The sequence below is a fragment of the Sinocyclocheilus anshuiensis genome, unplaced genomic scaffold, assembly GCF_001515605.1.
Source record: "Sinocyclocheilus anshuiensis isolate Anshui unplaced genomic scaffold, SAMN03320099.WGS_v1.1 scaffold363, whole genome shotgun sequence".
Lineage (NCBI taxonomy): Eukaryota > Metazoa > Chordata > Actinopteri > Cypriniformes > Cyprinidae > Sinocyclocheilus > Sinocyclocheilus anshuiensis.
This window is the reverse complement of record NW_015552568.1, coordinates 1,147,197-1,165,103: the sequence shown is the minus strand read 5'-3', so window position 1 is coordinate 1,165,103 and position 17,907 is coordinate 1,147,197. Positions and strand designations below refer to the sequence as shown.

The 17,907-nt window shown below is 38.3% G+C and overlaps 1 protein-coding gene across 3 annotated transcripts in view; it reads right to left on the bottom strand.

Moving 5' to 3' along the window:
- LOC107664996 (protein FAM208B-like) overlaps nucleotides 1-17,907 on the bottom strand; it is a 27,612-nt gene that overhangs the window by 5,044 nt on the left and 4,661 nt on the right. The window contains exons 5-19 of one of the 3 annotated variants that reach the window (XM_016455707.1): nucleotides 15,234-15,325; nucleotides 14,984-15,121; nucleotides 14,773-14,900; nucleotides 14,655-14,668; nucleotides 14,341-14,440; nucleotides 14,109-14,203; nucleotides 13,895-13,995; nucleotides 13,736-13,808; nucleotides 13,321-13,392; nucleotides 12,296-13,204; nucleotides 10,958-12,196; nucleotides 9,803-10,586; nucleotides 8,605-9,037; nucleotides 1,196-4,321; nucleotides 986-1,108 (exon numbers count right to left, since the gene is read on the bottom strand). In XM_016455707.1, the coding sequence (XP_016311193.1) occupies nucleotides 986-1,108; nucleotides 1,196-4,321; nucleotides 8,605-9,037; nucleotides 9,803-10,586; nucleotides 10,958-12,196; nucleotides 12,296-13,204; nucleotides 13,321-13,392; nucleotides 13,736-13,808; nucleotides 13,895-13,995; nucleotides 14,109-14,203; nucleotides 14,341-14,440; nucleotides 14,655-14,668; nucleotides 14,773-14,900; nucleotides 14,984-15,121; nucleotides 15,234-15,325 (7,427 nt within the window). Of the gene's footprint in view, nucleotides 1-985; nucleotides 1,109-1,195; nucleotides 4,322-8,604; nucleotides 9,038-9,802; nucleotides 10,587-10,957; nucleotides 13,205-13,320; nucleotides 13,393-13,735; nucleotides 13,809-13,894; nucleotides 13,996-14,108; nucleotides 14,204-14,340; nucleotides 14,441-14,654; nucleotides 14,669-14,772; nucleotides 14,901-14,983; nucleotides 15,122-15,233; nucleotides 15,326-15,463; nucleotides 15,526-17,907 lie in introns of those variants that run through there. The other 2 variants (XM_016455708.1, XM_016455706.1) reach the window with 2 other exon arrangements.

The window sequence follows — 17,907 nt, the reverse complement described above, 5'->3', positions numbered from 1 at the left end:
AAGAGCATTACAAGAGATTAAAAGAGAACAAAATTAAAAAATCCTTTATTTATAACATGTACATGAAAAATCTAAAAGATTAGACACAACTATGGGACACGATTGTGCAGCAGCGAGCAACAGTGAAAGGAACCTCGAGGTTGTAAATGTGTGAAATTGTATAGGGCCCCATTCCTGTATTTTGCCTGGGGCCCCCAAATCACAAAATCCGCCCCTGAGCATAATTTGTCTATTTTATGAAAATGTTTAAAGTTATAATTTTCTCACAGCATTTAATAGTGTCTTTTTTTTACTAAATGAGCCAATTAAATGATTCAAGCTGCTATTTTGCATCTGGGTCAAATCATCCACTTAAAAGATGATTTACACATTTTCAGCTTAACACCGTTGTTACTGAGGAATTAACGCTAGTGCTTTAAAAGGGGTCATATGACGTTGCTAAAAAAAGAACCGTGTTAGAACGAGCCGTTTTAGGGGGGCGTGGCAGAGTCTTAACTTTGACAAAGAATATCTTCAAAGAAAGACCCCTTTAAATATGAAAACGTGCTTACAGGCTGTGAGTCAGCATTATTTGTCAGAACACCGGCATTGTAGGCGTCCTCTTTTGGAAGGCCAAACAAAGTAGTTTCGCTTTCACAACGAAACGCTGCGTCTCCACGACACGGGGGCGGCGGCAACAATACTACAGCGAGAATCAAAGTTATGCCTTCTTTCTTTGCGTGAACATTTGGGCGGTGTTATGCAAATCTTCCCACACAGTGACGTAGACATGTGGGGGCATGTTTAAACGAGGCGTTTTAGGAGGGCGTGGACGAGTCTTAACTTTTATAAAGAATATCTCTTTGGGTTTGAGACTTTAGGCTTTGCAACTTTAGGGATCTTATCTATGCACGAACAGCTTGTAATACTCCAAAGAGAAAGGAAAACTTGAAATCGCATCATATGACCCCTTTAATAAAATTTTGAGTTTCACTGATTCACTTACCTCACATATGTGCTCTGCAATGTCCTCATTCCTCAGTATAATGAGCAAAGGGGATTGATCATCACCACTGAGGTCAAACTCGTCCGGCTCCAACGGTTTGTGGCCCTCAATCTCCAAAAGGTTCTATAAATCATAGAAATTCACATGAAAATCTTTCTTCACTGTTTTGGACCACTTTATAAGATTCTTTTAATGCATTAACTTTCTTACCTTGGTTTCTTCAAAGAAGGTATCTGTTGATGTGACAAGGATATAAAACCTGTACTTGATCTTAGCTTGACTCACAATAGACTTTGGACTGTTAAAAACATCTTTCTTGATGCGACCACAGAATCCAGAATAACGGCCCACTCTACCCCCATCAAACTTCCTCTTTCTTGCCTCAGTTGGACGAGGCAGAGTCTTCCCGCTGCAGACATCGTTTATCATGGACTTGTATGCAACAGCGCATTGCTCTGTTATTTGTGATATCCCGGAGAACTCAACACCACTGCCTTTTTCACAGAAAAGTCTTTGGAGATGTGGTTTACGGTTTCTCACTGTTTCCTTCATCTCTTTCCTGTCAGACATGTCCACTTTAATCTTAAAATCGGTAAGTGATGGTTGTGCTTTACTAAGTTCAGCGGAACTCTCTACTTCACTGAGATTTGAAAACCGAACAGTCATGGGACATGAAGCCGGGTCAGGATTTGACCTACAGTGTGACGTGGTAGAGCTCTTTGTTTCTTTGAGAACCCGATTAATTTTTCGAGAGAAGATGAGGTACTCGCAATCAAGTGCAGACAGGGTCACGTCAGCCTTACTTTGTTGTTCCTGCCATTCATTAAAAGAGTCTTCAAGTCCCTTAGTCAAACTACTTCCATCGAAAGACGGTTTCATGGTGGGAGAGTTATTGAATATAACACGGTTTCCTTTCCTGTCCAAAATGGTAACAATGGATGAGGGTGGAATGTCAAATTTGTTATCCCTCTCACTCGCATCTAATAGCTGACTGCAAGTCACCTCCCTTCTGAAATACCTGCGCCAGTCAAATTGCTGTGTGCTTGGCTTAACATGTGAAGTGGAACTAACTGTGAACGACCTAGTTGGCTTTGTTTGATACGTTTCAAAGTATGATGTTTTTTGAATGCTGTCAGAAGGATCATCATCCCACTCAGCATTTTGACAGAATTTGCTTTTTTGAGACTTCTTTTTTGAACTTCGGGCTACTTCTGTCTCATAGTCTGCAGTGCAAGTAACCTTTATTGGGTATTTGAAAGATAGAGTGTCCGATTTATAATTATTTTCTGCCCAACAGTAGTCATCCCTCTCTGTCTTTGCATGCTCTTTGTGCTTGTAGGAATAGTCACGTTCAGATGTAATGTACTTGGAACAAATGGGTGAACCATTGTCACCACCAGAGTCGTTTCCACATGTGTAAAATTGGTGATCAACGGATTCCTCTGTTTGGTAATCATGCCATGGCATATATTCATCAGATCTGTGGTAATATCCATGTAAATTGTCTCTGTAATAGAGTTCAGAATCATTTTGAGATGCACCCTCTATGAAATCACAGTCTTCTTTTTGATAGGAGGTGGGATAGAGTTTGTGCTTTAACGGAAAAGAGTCTTCATTGGGTGAATGCTCAGTAGTTGTTGCAGATTTATCTTTAAAATCCACTGTGCCAGTGTATTTGTTCCTACTCCACCTTAGGTTGTCATCGTGGATTTCTTCATAATGTCCTGTAAAGTCAGATAATGGCTTTGTGGTAGAAACATGGGGTTGAGGGCTTACTGGAGTTTTAGGTGGCATCATGTCAGCGTGATCAGCGTCGTCTGGGTAGTGCAAGTCCCTATTCAAATCCTCTTTCCTGAATCTTTTGTTTACCTCTGGATAACACGGAATTTCATCTTGAGTGGAAGTTGAGCACATGCTGTTTACCTCCACTTCTGAGGGTTTGTCAATTAGAGCAACTGCTTCATCACGAGAGTCAGTCATGGTATTTGGGGGTGATGCACAAATATTTAGGGACAGACATTCTTGGTTTGATTCGATCATTTGATCTTCACAAGAATCTTGACTTTGTGTTTCATTCTCATCAAAAAGTGTATCATCCTCATCAGTGACATTAAATGCATCTTGTTGGCCTAAATCTCTTTCGTCATCTTTTTCTAAATGACTAATATCTATTTTGGTGGGTTCAACGGTACTTGTTGGTTTTGACTCATCCCGACAAACGTCAAGAGCCTCTTGTTGGACCACTATATTCTGCTCAGTAGTCTTGGTTTCACCCTCATCATGCATTACATCAGAAGTATCATTAGCAGCAAGGGTGTGTTTCTCTTGAACAGACATGAGCTGATCTTCACCTGGACATGAATCTTTTCTAAATTTTTCAAGGGCACCATCTACAAGGTTTGCCTCCTCTGGTGTCTGAGGTTGTTTTTCACTCTTCTGCATCCTTATGTCATGGTCATCATCGGTGAAGGCAGATGATTTCTCAGTGGAGCCGTTTTGTTCATAAACTTCCTTCTGTACCTTGGTTTCAGAATCCTCGTCACTGAATTCCATATCAACACTGTTTATATCATCCTCCAAAACCAAAGTAAAGTCATCTAGATATTCCTCCATTGCTGTGGACGTCTCATGTTCAGTATCACTGCCAACCAGGTCTGCCTCTTCCTTTGATTTAATCTCACTTTCTTGCATCATTTCCTCACCTTCTTCAACACTTCCATCTTCCATCATTGTCAGACATCTATCCCAGCTATCTTCATCTGATACAACTTTACTCTCTTCAGCTACAGATACACTCTCTTCCTCCACCAAAGCGGATGCTCCAGTTTTAAGTTCAACAGTCTTGTCAACATTTTCATTAACCAGAGCTTCTGGGCACCCATCTTTGTTTCTTTCATTCTTTGCTTCAAAAATCTCTTTACTTTCTGCACTGTCAGACACTTTCTCCTTTTGCAGTATTACATGCGGTACATGCCCAGTTTCATTCTTTAAACCCAGATCAAAACTTTTCCTACCCAAAATCAGATGGTGTTGTTTTGAGAATGCTGATGGTTTTATGGGACCAAGAATTTGATGGAAAACACCAATTTTTTGGGGACCAGAAGTGGCCACGCTGGTGGATGCTTTATTATTTGTAGCATTTCTGACCTTTGGTTGGAGTATCCGAACACCTATTCTCATATTTGATGCTTGCTCACACAACTGGTTGTATGCACTGTTTTTTTCCAAGTGCTGTGAATATGAGCAGTCAGTGGTGACGTCATTTTCATAATCAGTGTCATTATCATTGTCAGGCACTGAACTTTCCACTGGTACATCTGCAAGAGTTCTATAATTCTGTAACAGAGAAATGAAAATATGCTAAACAAAATCAGTATTTAAATCACACACACTGTACAAGAAGCAAATATATAACTGATTTATATATAAACATACAGTATTTTCACAAAAAAAGTTAAGCCAGTTATTTATTTCTTGTGTACGTAGGAAATATCAGTTTACATTTCCAAGCATTCCTTTTGCCATTAACAGCCAGTATTCTCCACACAAAGATCTGATCTCACCATCATTCAGTCGGTCTGGGATTACATGAAAAAAAACCTGAAAAAACTGTGACAGACTAAATCCAGAAGAACTGTGCCAACGTCTCCAAGACACTTGAAGAAACCTTCCTGCAAAGCTACCTGAAAAACTATGTGCAAGTGTACCTCGGATAAAAGGCTGTTTTAGTTAATGGAAGTTAATTGATAAATGAAATCTATTTATGAAATTATTTTTGAAAGCATCCACACTTTACAGCATTTTAGTCTTTCTCGGTTTTTTTCTGTTTCTTCATGTAATCCCAGACAAAATCGATGATGGCACTAGCTGTTTTCAGACTCCTTGTGCATGTAAAACCGCACTGGATTATTACAATTAATGGCAAAAGGAATGTTTGGAAATGTTAACTGATATTTCCTACTGACACACTACAGCAAAATATAGAAATTACTGGCTTAAATTTTTATTTTTTGCTGAAAACACCAATGGCCTAAGACTTTGCACAGTACTGTATGTATAGAGATGACAAATAACTAAAGACTAAAAGATAACAAACTGTTATCTCAGAAAAATTAATTCTATAAAAGTTCTTATAAATACTTATAAGCATAAAAAAATACAAATATGAATTTGTTTATAAAAATCATGAGTTTGTTGTTATCAGAAAAACTTTAAAGTCTGGTAGAGTACAGTGGTGCTTGAAAGTCTGTGAACCCATTAGAATTGTCTATATTTCTGCATAAATCTAACCCAAAATATCATCAGGTTTTTATGCAAGTCCTGAAAGTTGACAAAGAGAACGCAATCAAACAAATGAGGCAAAAATATATACTTTGTCATTTATTTATTCAAGAAAATTATCTAATATTACATATCTGTGAGTGGAAAAAGTGTGTGAATCTGTAGGATTAGCAGGTAATTTTAAGGTGAAATTAGAGTCCATCTGTTCAGAGGTATTTTCAGTCAGTGCGTGCCCCGTTTTATTTAAAGAACAGGGATCTATCAAAGTCTTATGTTTGTGGAAGTAAATCATGGCACTTACAAAGGAAATCTCTGAGGTCCTCAGAAAAAGAGCTGTTGTTGGTCATTAGGCTGGAAAAGTTTACAAAACAATCTGTAAAGAGTTTGGACACCACAAATCCAGTCAGACAGATTGTGTACAAATGAAGAAAATTCAAGACCATTGTTACCATCACTATGAGTGGTCGACTAAGAAACATCACTCCAAAAGCAAGATGTGTAGTAGTACGTGAGGTTGCAAAGGACCCCAGGGTAACGTCTAAGTAACTAAAGGCCTTTCTCACATTGTTTAATGTTAATGTTCATGAGTCCACCATCAGGAGAACATTGAACAGCCATGGTGTGCATCGCAGAGTTGCAAGGAGAAAGCCACTGCTCTCCAAAAAGAACATTGCTGGCCATCTGCAGTTTGCTAAAGATCATGTGGACAAGCCAGAGGGCTATCGGAGAAATGTTTTGTGGACAGATGAGACCAAAATAGAACTTTTTGGTTTAAATGAGAAGCGTTATGTTTGAAGAAAGGAAAATAATTCAAGCATAAGAATCTTATCCCATCTGTGAAACATGGCTTGGTCCTGTTTTGCTGCAAGACTGCTTGCCATCATTGATGGAACAATGAATTCTGAATTATACCAGCAAATTCTATAAGAAAATCTCAGGATCTGTCCAAGAACTGAGTCTCAATAGAAAGTGGGTAATGCATTAAGACAATGACCGCAAGCACAACTGTTCTACCAAAGAATGGTTAAAAAAGACCAAAGTTAATGTTTTGGAATGGCCGAGAAAAAAAGTCCGGACCTTATTCCAACTGAAATGTTGTGGAAGGACCCGAATCAAGCAGTTCATAGGAGGAAACCCACCATCATAGAGTTGAAGTGGTTCTGTACTAAGGAATAGGCTAAAATTCCAACAAGTTGTTGGGCAGAACTGATCAGCAGTTACAAAAAAAACATTTAGCCGCATTTACTGCTGCAAAAGGGGGTCAGACCAGATACTGAAAGCAAAGATTTACATACTTTTGCCACTCACAGTTATGTAAAGGCCTTTTCACACTGAACGTGGAAACGTGTGTCGTTTTTTTCCCCGTCGCTCTGTGACAAAATAGGCCATTCAATTAGATTTGAGCTAAGATCACGTGCCCGGAGCAGCTGCTGTTGCACTAAAAGCAACAGGCGCCGTTTCGAAAACCAGTGTAAACAAACACAGAAGAACAGTATTCTGAGAAAGAGTGTTATGAGTCAGAGCGCGTTCACTCAAGAGCTGTCAATCATGGGATAATATCTCCTGACATAATGTATGAAAAATGAGAGAAACATTTTTCTATACATGAAATATGAAAGCAAATACACATATGATTATGACGATATATTTTCTGTATGTGTTTTATGCAGCTCATTATATTTTTATAACAATAAAGGATGTTTATGACAAATGAGAAGCAGGTGTCGCGTTCAGTCCTTTAAAAAACATACAAAGAGTGCATGTCTGCCTATTATAGAATTAAAATCCACTTTAGATCTCAATCAGAAGTTATTACAAGTACTCTGTGATGGTTTAAAGTGGGTTTTAAGCAAAAACATAAATAATCACATACATCTTCAAATGTAGCGTGATGCTAATTATACCTCTATTTATATTTTAAGATGTATTCTTGTAGGCATTATAGATAGTTTGTGTTTATGGTGTAGAACCAAACTTTATTTACCTTCATTTAATGCTGTATATATAGGGATGCACCGAAATGAAAATTCTTGGCCGAAGCCGAAACCGAACAAAATTAAACACTGGGCCAAATACCGAACACGGTTTTTCGAGTTTTTTTCCCCATGTATTTTGCCAAAAAAAAAATTTCACCATTGCATAAATTAAAAAGCCAAAATGTGCTTTTTACTGTTTTGTCTTGCGTTTCAAAAAAAAAAAATCAATTACAAAACAACAATTTAAAAATATTTAACACTGAACATTTTTAACATTCTAGCAGACACTATACCAACAAAGCAAGCACAATTTAACTTTTAAATTAATAAGTTAGTAAAATAATAATTTTTGGCCATCAGACCCCCTTCTTGAATCAGGCATGTATTTTTTTTACTGTACAATTAAAAGCAGCCTTGCTGAGAAGAAACTTCTTTTAAAACATTAGCAAATATTACAGATCCTAATTTGAACACCATGTGTGAATGTTATAATAAATGTATTAAAACAGAGCTGTTGTAATGATTATTATCATCATTATTATTTTCTTACTTTTTATTTTATTTTACAGAACAACAGTAAAATTACAATACTAACATTTATGAATGTTGATAAGAGTTCTTGCTTTTTCTCAACTTTTATTTTTGGCGGAAACGCACAGGAAGACCTCAATGCTTATTTTTGCTGACAACAGATTTATAAATGAGTCTCATTACGAATACGTCATATGTATCGCATTGTCACGTGCCTTGTAAAAATTAAAAAATGTGACTGAGCAACTGACGACTGTATCAGCACAGATTTTCCTCGCGCTTTGGATTTTGAACCCTGGTTAACAAGCAGATCCGCCGCGAGTTCGTGCAGCGCTGTCAGATATCGCATTGTCACATGCCTTGTAAAAATTCATAAAAATGTGACTGAGCAACTGACGACTGTATCAGCGCAGATTTTTCTCGCGCTTTGGACTTTGAACTCTGGTTAACAAGCAGATCTGCCGCGAGTTCGTGCAGCGCTGTCAGAATACATGCAATGCGTGCGTGTATTAGAAAACATAACGTTCTGCAGTTTATTTTGTATAATTTCGGTTGCCAAACATTCGGTGCATCCCTAGTATATATTGAGCAGCGGACCATATACGAGATACATTACATATCTAAGGAAAAATGCATTGCTGGTCGGCGCCACCTAGCATGCAGGTGTGAATTAGCAGAAGGCGATCAATCGGTGATAACAAATTACTGATTTATGTTGTCATAGAATATTTTAAAATTCTATAAAAATATAAAATATCTCATCAAGGAAAAATATAAATTACATCACCTAAATACAGTACAATTTTAATGGTGTAAGATATAATACATTACCATCAATTCTGTAACTTTCGGACTGGAGGAGAGACTTGTCCCAGAAGGTGAACGCCTTGGTGCCGTTTCATGTTTATGAGATGACATTTCACCAGGTTGTGATGCAGTGTCTTTTCTTATGCTCTGATTTGAGGCTGAATGAAGATTTACAGGCTCATCATTTTTCACAGAAAGATCCAAAACCTCTGATGAAACATGCACAGGCTTGGCCGAGTCCAATTCCTGGCTCAAATCAACATTGAGCAATGACACAGCATTCTGAATAGCGTTTATGTCCAAATGAACTATCTCAACGTTCTTCTCCTTTGGAAGTGCAGTACAATTTTCAAGGTGAAATAACCTGGACGTGGGCTTACTATAGAAAAGACCAATCCACATGTGAAAAATGAGATGGACATCCTCATAGGTATCTTCAATGTTGAAGTTCCATTTCCTGTCAATATTAGAAAAGAGAAAAAGAAATTCAGAGCCTTTCTGGAATGTCTATTTATGGGTTATGAATATGATGACTCAAAGGATTACCACAAAAACTGTTAAATGGTGTTAAACTCACATTCTCTTCACAAAAACTGTTACAGAAGGTGCAAACCGCATCTTTGCCATATTTTAAGCATGTGGCATTTTTGTATCTTGCAAACTCGAGACATTTGGTGTTCTGTAAAATTCTACATTGGTGTTGCAAATTCCACTGATTTGTCACCACCTGGATAAAAATGTTATCTGGCTAAATTAGAGAAATTGTAATTGTAAAGACTTGTGATAGTCTTGATAGAATCAGAATAATGTTAACAATATGTTGAGAACTACAAACCAATCAGTAATTGTTTGCCTCATGTAACATTTAATTAAAAAATATAAATATTTATGGAAAATAAAACAAATGAAGTCTAAAAATAAATTTTTTAGTGGGATGGATGAAAATATTGGAAAGGCAAGTTAAAAAAAATGGAAATGGCGTGACTGAACCAGCAGATGAAAAAACAAATCCTTATTTTTGGGTGAACTATTCCTTTATATTGTCCCTATACTGTCACTAATCAGACAAATAGCAACTAAAAGCCATAATATTTTGATATTTGTCTTGTATCAAGACAATAGCTTGTTGGCCATAAATCAACATAAAAACAATATTAAATATTCACTTCAATAATCATAATTAAACCATAACCGAAATGTAGGGGCAACAAGCAGTACTTACCCATGAAGTGCTCGTGTGACAGTTTTATCTTTCCTGTCATTGGTGAACTTGCTGTCAAATTTAAAATCATATGGGTCTTTCCAAATCCTCGTCACTTGAATCATTCCCTCCTTTTCGATTATGCTTCTGTTGTGTAAAATTCTTGATCTCCGTGGTTTCGCCTTGAGGATCTCTGACAATGGCTTATTTGGAGAAATCAAATGCTTCCATTCTGCTTTACCCCCTTCCTCTTGATGACATGAGGCCACAGCATCTCTGGGTAGATTCAGATGAAGCCCAGTTTTCAATGACAGAGGCGATTCTACACTTCCAGATGGAAAAGAAACCTTGAGAGATGGACCAGAGAAACCTGACAGCGGAGAGGTGGGCTGTGAGTAAGAATGTTCTTTTGATATTTCCAAAATCAGTTCCCCAGTCACTAAAAGACCTTCTGGGAAAGGAGACCTGGTGGGTAATTTAAATCTGGCGGATGGATAACGAAGAAGTGCATGAAGGACTGACTCCGGGGAGCCGCTAGCCTTCACTCCATCAAGGGCCTCCTGTTCAGCTTTGGCTTCTAAGTTTTTTAATATTTTATCGTTACTCGCACCAAGGGCCAAGTCAGCCAGTAAACTCAAAGCATCTGAGGGCAGAGATGCACCCGTGCTCAGTCTCTCTGCACTGCCTTTGCCATCAGTGCTAATTCTTCTCCTTCCCACCCTATCCCCAATAAGCGAAGATATGAGCTGCGGGTCAGTGTGTTTAGCCATTTCAAAAGGTGCTGATGTGTCAAAATTGAGGGACCCTGTAAGAAATAGACAAAAACAAAGACAACGCATAAAATAGCAGTAGACGCAGTGCATAATCAAGCAGACATGCAAAAGAAGAAGAGGAAGTAGAGTAAGACAGTGACCTTAAGAAGCAGAAGAACATGCACACGGAAGATGGAGACAGATGGAGAGGGAAAACGTAGGGCCAATTTTAATACACCAGCATAATCATGCCTCAATATCAAGCCAGTCTACTTTACTAAAGAGAATGAAACGTAATCACAAAGGAGGTTTGAGGTTTGAAACGGGTTACAAATATACATACAACACTTTCAGGACACTTTCCCACTCTTGGTATGTGAACATTTGTTTAATGACAGAATGTGTAAACTAATCATTTTCTTACCATTTTCTTTTGATGCCTTGTGAATAAGACCTCTCCAAGACACAGGTTGTTTTGTCAACTCCACACCTTTCATTGGCGTATGCTGTGCCTCATCATTTATGGGTTGCGATCCTTTGTCTGTCAGCTCATTTTGGGCAGTATCACACTTCAGATCCACGATGGCGCCCAATTTTCCTTTTTTTGACTCTGGCCCTGCGTTATCTGGCTCAGATTTTGCATTGTCACCAGGGGAAGGAGATTTCACCCTCTTTCCCCTTCTGAGCACCGTCTTCAATTTGCTTATAGATATTGCACTGTACACATCATGTTTTGCTTTCTTTTTGATTTTGTCAGGAGAGTATCCTTTTGGGTCCGGGGGCATGGATTGGTCAGAAACTCCGGGAACACTGGAAGTTGCATCTGCTTGAACAGCAACAGGATGATCCTTGTTATTTTGTTGGACACCTACAGCCACGTTTGATGCAGCATTTATGGACTTTTCTGGACATACATCCTGACTTTTGTCACTTTCTAATGGATGGGTTTTGTGAAGTTTTCTCAATATCCTTAATGCTGACAAGAGAGCACTTGGCATGTCTTTAGAAGTGCTGTCCGAGTCTTCATCGTCATTGACCAGTGGATCTTTAGAGGGCAATTCTTCCTTACCCTTCAAGGGAGATTCTCCCTTACTTTCCACTATTTCATTGGATTTGTTCTCCACAGGAGAAATTGTTTCTGCATTTGTGTCAATGCTCATCTCAACATGTGTTTTCTCCTTTTGTGCAGATTCTACGTCAACATCTGAACCATGTGGGACAAAGACTCTACCACAGTTTGTGATTATGGTCTTTAGGCCATATCGTTCCCTCAAGTTAAATCCCTCCATCTTCCTCTTGGGTGTGCTAGACAAACTTTGTTTTGTTACATTGTGCTGTATATTCACTATAGTCTCCTCATCATTCTTTACAGCATCTGATCTCAAAGACCGTTTCAGATTGGCATCTGTATTCCACAATCTTTGACGCCTTGGATGTGACCGCCAATCTCTTTTTGAGGGACTTATACTTTGATCATCAATCGTTTCAGTTGTCACACTTAATAAAGGGTCTTGTGCTTGTCTGGCTTTACTCAGATTTCGATTCACACCCCTTTGCCTGCGTCCCTTGCCCCTACGAGTTGAATGGGGTTTTTGACTGATGTCATCAGCATGCACGGTTTCAGTCTTAATCTGGTCTTTCGTAGAGTCATCGGGAGAATTCACTGGCAAAACGACAGGCAAACTTGAAGTTGGTAAAGCAATGTTTTTTTTAACTTTTTTTTTATTCTGCATGGTTTTCCAATGAGTTCTATGCTTCCTACCTCTACGCCTTGAAAAGGACCTCCGATTTACTTTCCTATCAGGATCAGGCATTGTTTTCTCAGGATGTGTATTATCCTCCATCCCCCCAGCAGCACCTTTTTCTGTTGATTTGATTAATGGTGTACTGCTAGTTTGGATGGGAGTCTCTTTTGTAGATACACCGACTCCTTTAGCATCTCCTTTAGTACTACCTTGAGAGGTTTTCTCAACATCATTCTCAATACTTACACAATTCTCTGTAGGGACATCACCCAATTTGGGTGACCCTGTGGAAGTTGGATATTCCAACACACTGTCAGCTACTGTAACTACAGCTGTTCCCAGCTTTCCAAGCCCCTCTGGCAAAGCAGGTTGAGGCTGCTCTGTGGACAAATGCTTTTGCTCATCTTCTTGTCTATTAACGGTTTCAGCTATTCTGTCAGAGGCATCACTGATGGCCTCGGATTGCTTTGTCACCTCCATTTCAATATGGCCATCAGTCTCTGGCACCTCCTCCGGTGATGATATACAGTAATAGACATCATCGTCGTGATCATCACCACGCTGTTGTCGACCAGCAGTGAGTAACTCCAATGCCCTCCCTACTGGAATAGTAAAGCCACATGGCTCATCAAAATAGGATTTTAATTGAGTGCCAGCCTCCTGTGACCATTTAGGCGATATTAGGGTAAAACCACCAGGCACATCATATTGATCTGGAAACATACTGGCTTCCCTGGTGGGAACATCCAATAGCCCTGGGTGAAAAAGAGTGCCATAGTCTTGCAAATGCTTCTCTAAAAACACCTGAGAGCGCCCCTGCTGGTTTGGAGGACATTTTTCCATCTCTGCTTCTGCGTAGTTGAGCGCTGGGATTACTTGCATTATTTCAATTGACACCTTAGTATTTTGCAGGTCAGACTTGGCATCTAAACATAAAACCATACAAAAGATATGTTCATAAGATGTGAAAGACTTGCAAATAAAAGCTGCATAAGGTACACAGATGTAAAAATCTAATAAATCAAATTATTCTCCTTGTTACCTCTTGGCACAGTTCTTGAGTCTGGGAAAATAAACATGCCTTGAAGTGCTGCTGCCTTACCCGACTTTGCATCTAGAAATAAAGGAAAGTAAAATAATTTTTACAATTATTTAAAAATTTCAAATTACATTTACAAATGTTCACAAAATCTCTCTCTCTCTCTCTATATATAATTTTTTATTTTATTTCTAATAATCAGATATAAACAAATATACATTTAGGATTTTTGGTAATATACTGTAGTTCTTCAGGAATTGACACAGACTGACAGCATTAATAAAAGCATATATCACTAATTAACAACCCCGGAGCTCATGGTGGGTTTGTTTTTTTAAAGGTTTATACATTGGTTTTAAAAATCAATTACTCTATTAAGAAAATTAGTGGGATTGGTGTCTGTTGGGCAACATCTTACCTTCATAAGAGAAGAGGTGCGAAGAGTGTAACAGTATAAGAAACCCAGAATCTTCCAGAGGGATAACAAGAGCCTGTTGAATGGAAAAAAATCATAAGAAAAGATTTGTTCAGAGATTTGTCCAATTATTAAAAATATTTCCCTCTTCTCCATATTTACCATGTCTTTTTCCTTCAGCTCTTGGGCTATCTGAGCCAGGTCATTTTTCGCCTTAGAGGACACAACGTCATACAAGTTGAAACATCTGCCATCTATGCAAACTGTGTGGAGATGGAGGGAAATAAATTACAAGACGTCGACCAAGCACTCATTTACAGTTTTAGCACCAATATGGGCGCTCCTGTCAATTACCAAAATAAAATGTTAAACACACCTTCACCCACAATGCAAGTTTCAAAGATTTCGCGTGGCAAGGTCCTCTTCAGTTCAGACACACAAATTGCATGGTCAATTTCAACTGTCTTTGGGCTGAAAATACAGTTTGCATTTCAGTCCTATAGCGTATAAGTACATAGTATAGTATATCTGAATCTACCCTTGATTCTTGGGCAGCTTTTTGGTGCATTACCAAATATGGTTTATACATGTCATTAAATAAAACATACAGTTTGGCTGGGAACCAGGCTCCGCTCGAAGACTGAAGACCAACATCATAGACAGTAGATTCAATCTTGAACTGGCCAATCCATGGTTGGTAATGAAACACTACAATACAAGATTTAGCTTAAAACACCATGTTGATAATTACATACTCTCAAAGGAACATTTAAAATACACTGAATATTATGCAAAAGAAGTATACAATAAATGAAAGAATGGCAATGGACAAGATTGTGAATGAAACAATCTTGGCTAATTGCCCTATTTGCAATTTCACCACAAAAACAGAAAAGAACATGCAAAATAATCAAATTCTTACCTGTTTTGTCTTGGCTTTAAAAGAAACAGTGAAAAAAAAACTTTAGTTGTCAAAAATCACCATTATTACATGTAAAACTTCTTTCTCTTAATAAGACAGAAAGAGTGAATTGCGAAACCTTTTTTGCTCCAAATCTGGCATGGTGCTCATCTTCCCATATGAGAATACCACAATGGCAAACGGACAAGCGTGTCTTGGACATGTTTCTATTTCATTGCTTCCATCACGGCGTTCATACATATAGTACTGCAAGACAAACCAACCTTGTTAGATTTACAGTTTGAAACTAAGGAAGGAAGGAAGGAAACTGTTTTTGAGAGCTTTATCACCTGTGTTCGCTCATATGCCAAGAAAGAACTAGTAGCTGAAGACACAGCACCAAACTGATCTGATATGTGGCAGTCGTAGCCAGCTGTCGGAGGAGTGAAATTCTGGGTGTAGTTGTCTGTAACCTCTTTCACTCTCCCCTGATGTTTAAATATATAAGAAAACATGTTTGCATGTGGTGCATTAGGAAAAATCAGCACAAAGTAACAGAATGTGGGTGGAAGAATTAAAATTTCCCACCAACTTGCATACCTTGGTCAGCTTCAAAAGGACTATGTAGCCTGTCTTGCCATCGTACCAGCGCTTCAGGTCAAGGCAGTCCGAGTATTTTGAGATATAGACACCTAATTTATACCAGAAATATAATGAGATAATAATCACCTCAACAATACTAGAAAACAACCACACAACAGTGCAACAGAACCCTGTGCAATAGATACATTTCAAACAAATGTTCTCCAGAAAAGCTGTATTCAACCCACATTTCAGATATTCACAAGCCAAAACAGATAAGGTCCAGAGAGCTTTGATGGGGTTCATACACCACGAGATCACAACTGTGAAAAATTAGCCCTCAAAGAAGTCTTTATGTTACAAAAACGTAATGTCTGAACATAAAAGCAAACAACACGTGCTTCAGTGGAAGGTGTACCTCCAAAATTCAGAGAAATGTTTTTCATACCCAATACAGGCAATAAACAGACCGTCAAAATCCAGAAAAACTAGTTCTTCAGCATTTTTGTGGATGAGAAAAAAGGTGCACAAGGAGTTCTCAGGAAGGTCTGTTTGCCTTGATATGTCAAGCTGCAGCAAACAAGTTTAATCTTTAGTACTGGTAATTATTAAGCCAGCAAGTCCTAGTCTTGCATAGACAGGCTTTCAATAGAAAACATAAAATCTGGTCCAGATTGCAGTCAATAATAATTCATATTATGTACTGTAATTTAGAAAACAAAGTAGAATATACAGTCCTACTAACTAATAGCTAGTTAACTTGCTACTTAAATGGCTCAAGCAAAAATAGTATTTTTCAAAGATTTATTCAAACTACAGCAATTCCAACAAAGACTTCCTTAAAGGGTTACTCCACCCCAAAATGAAAATGTTGTCATTAATCACTTACCCCCATGTCGTTCCAAACCCGTAAAAGCTTCGTTCATCTTCGGAACACAATTTAAGATATTTTGGTGGAAAACCGGGAGGCATGTGACTGTCCCATTGACTGCCAAGTAAATAACACTGTCAAGGCCCAGAAAAGTATGAAAGACATCGCCAGAATAGTCCATCTGCCATCAGCGGTTCAATCTGAATTTCATGAAGCGACGAAAATACTTTTTGTACGCAAAGAAAACAAAAATAACGACTTTATTCAACAATTCGTCTCCTCCAAGTCACCGTAGCGCCATTTTGGAGAGCATCCACTGAACGCAAACTGCGTATGCTGTTCTGTGTCAGCCGCACCACATGGATACACTGTTTTCGTTCAAATCAAAGCGTAAATTAAACGTAGAAACCGTATCCGTGTGGTGCGGCTGACACAGAACAGCATACGCAGTTTGCGTTCAGTGGATGCTCTCCAAAATGGCGCTACGGTGACTCGGAGGAGACGAATTGTTGAATAAAGTCGTTATTTTTGTTTTCTTTGTGTACAAAAAGTATTCTCGTCGCTTCATAAAATTCAGATTGAACCACTGATGGCAGATGGACTATTTTGACGATGTCTTTCATACTTTTCTGGGCCTTGACAGTGTTATTTACTTGGCAGTCAATGGGACAGTCACAAGCCTCCCGGTTTTCATCCAAAATATCTTAAATTGTGGTCCGAAGACGAACGAAGCTTTTACAGGTTTGAAACAACATGGAGGTAAGTGATTAATGACAAAATTTTCATTTTGGGGTGGAGTAACCCTTTAACAAACAGTATCTTTTCCAGGTTGTTTGACAAAACCGTGTACGCCCTTAGACCAAGTTCTTGACGTTTTGGTTTACATCAGATGGTCAGAGAATAGACTGTGGGTGTTGTCAGGGATATTTAGAACTGAGACTAAACAAACCTTGACAATATACCAACATTTCTGAATTTCACAAAATTCTTAAAAAAAAAAATAATAATAAAAAAAAAATAATAATAATAAAAACACATCACAAGAGTATTCTCAGCCATTTTCAGACTTTGAAATATAAACGGTCTCTTATCCTTCTACTGATTACTCACTGGGTCTGAAAATATTCCTGCATATAAGGACATTGATATGATAGCAACTTACAGTCAATATCACATGAAGTTTACTCTTATTTGGTTGTGCAATCTTTGTAGAGACTGTTTGCTTTTACACTCACAAAGGTATGTGTATATCAAGTCTTTTCCCTCAGAGGAAACAGAAGTGGCTCGAAGCACATAAAATAAGCATGACTCACCAGCTACATAATACTTAAAAATAGCAATGAAATTAAATATTTAAACCTATTATCATCTGAAGACCTGAAATAATTTGTATAAAAATATGTGCTGAATTTGACCATAGGGTCAAACAAATGGCCTATTTGTCTTCACAAACCTGCTTTGAAGGGATAGTTCACCCAGAAATGAAAATTCTGTCATTAATTCTGCCCGTAATTCCAAGACCTGCATTCATCTTCGGAACACAAATTAAGATATTTGTGATGAAATCCGAGAGCTTTCTGACTCTCCACAGACAGCAAGGGTACTACCACGGGCAAGGCACAGAAACGCAGTAAGGACATCGGTAAAACAGTCCATGTGACATCAGTCGTTCAACCATAATTTTACAAAGCTACGAGAATACTTTTTGTGCGCAAAGAAAACAAAAATAACCAATTTATTCAACAATTCTTCTCCTCTACGTCACCCTGGCACCATTTTGGAGAGTACCACGACGCAGGCGCATGCTGTTTACGTGCAGGA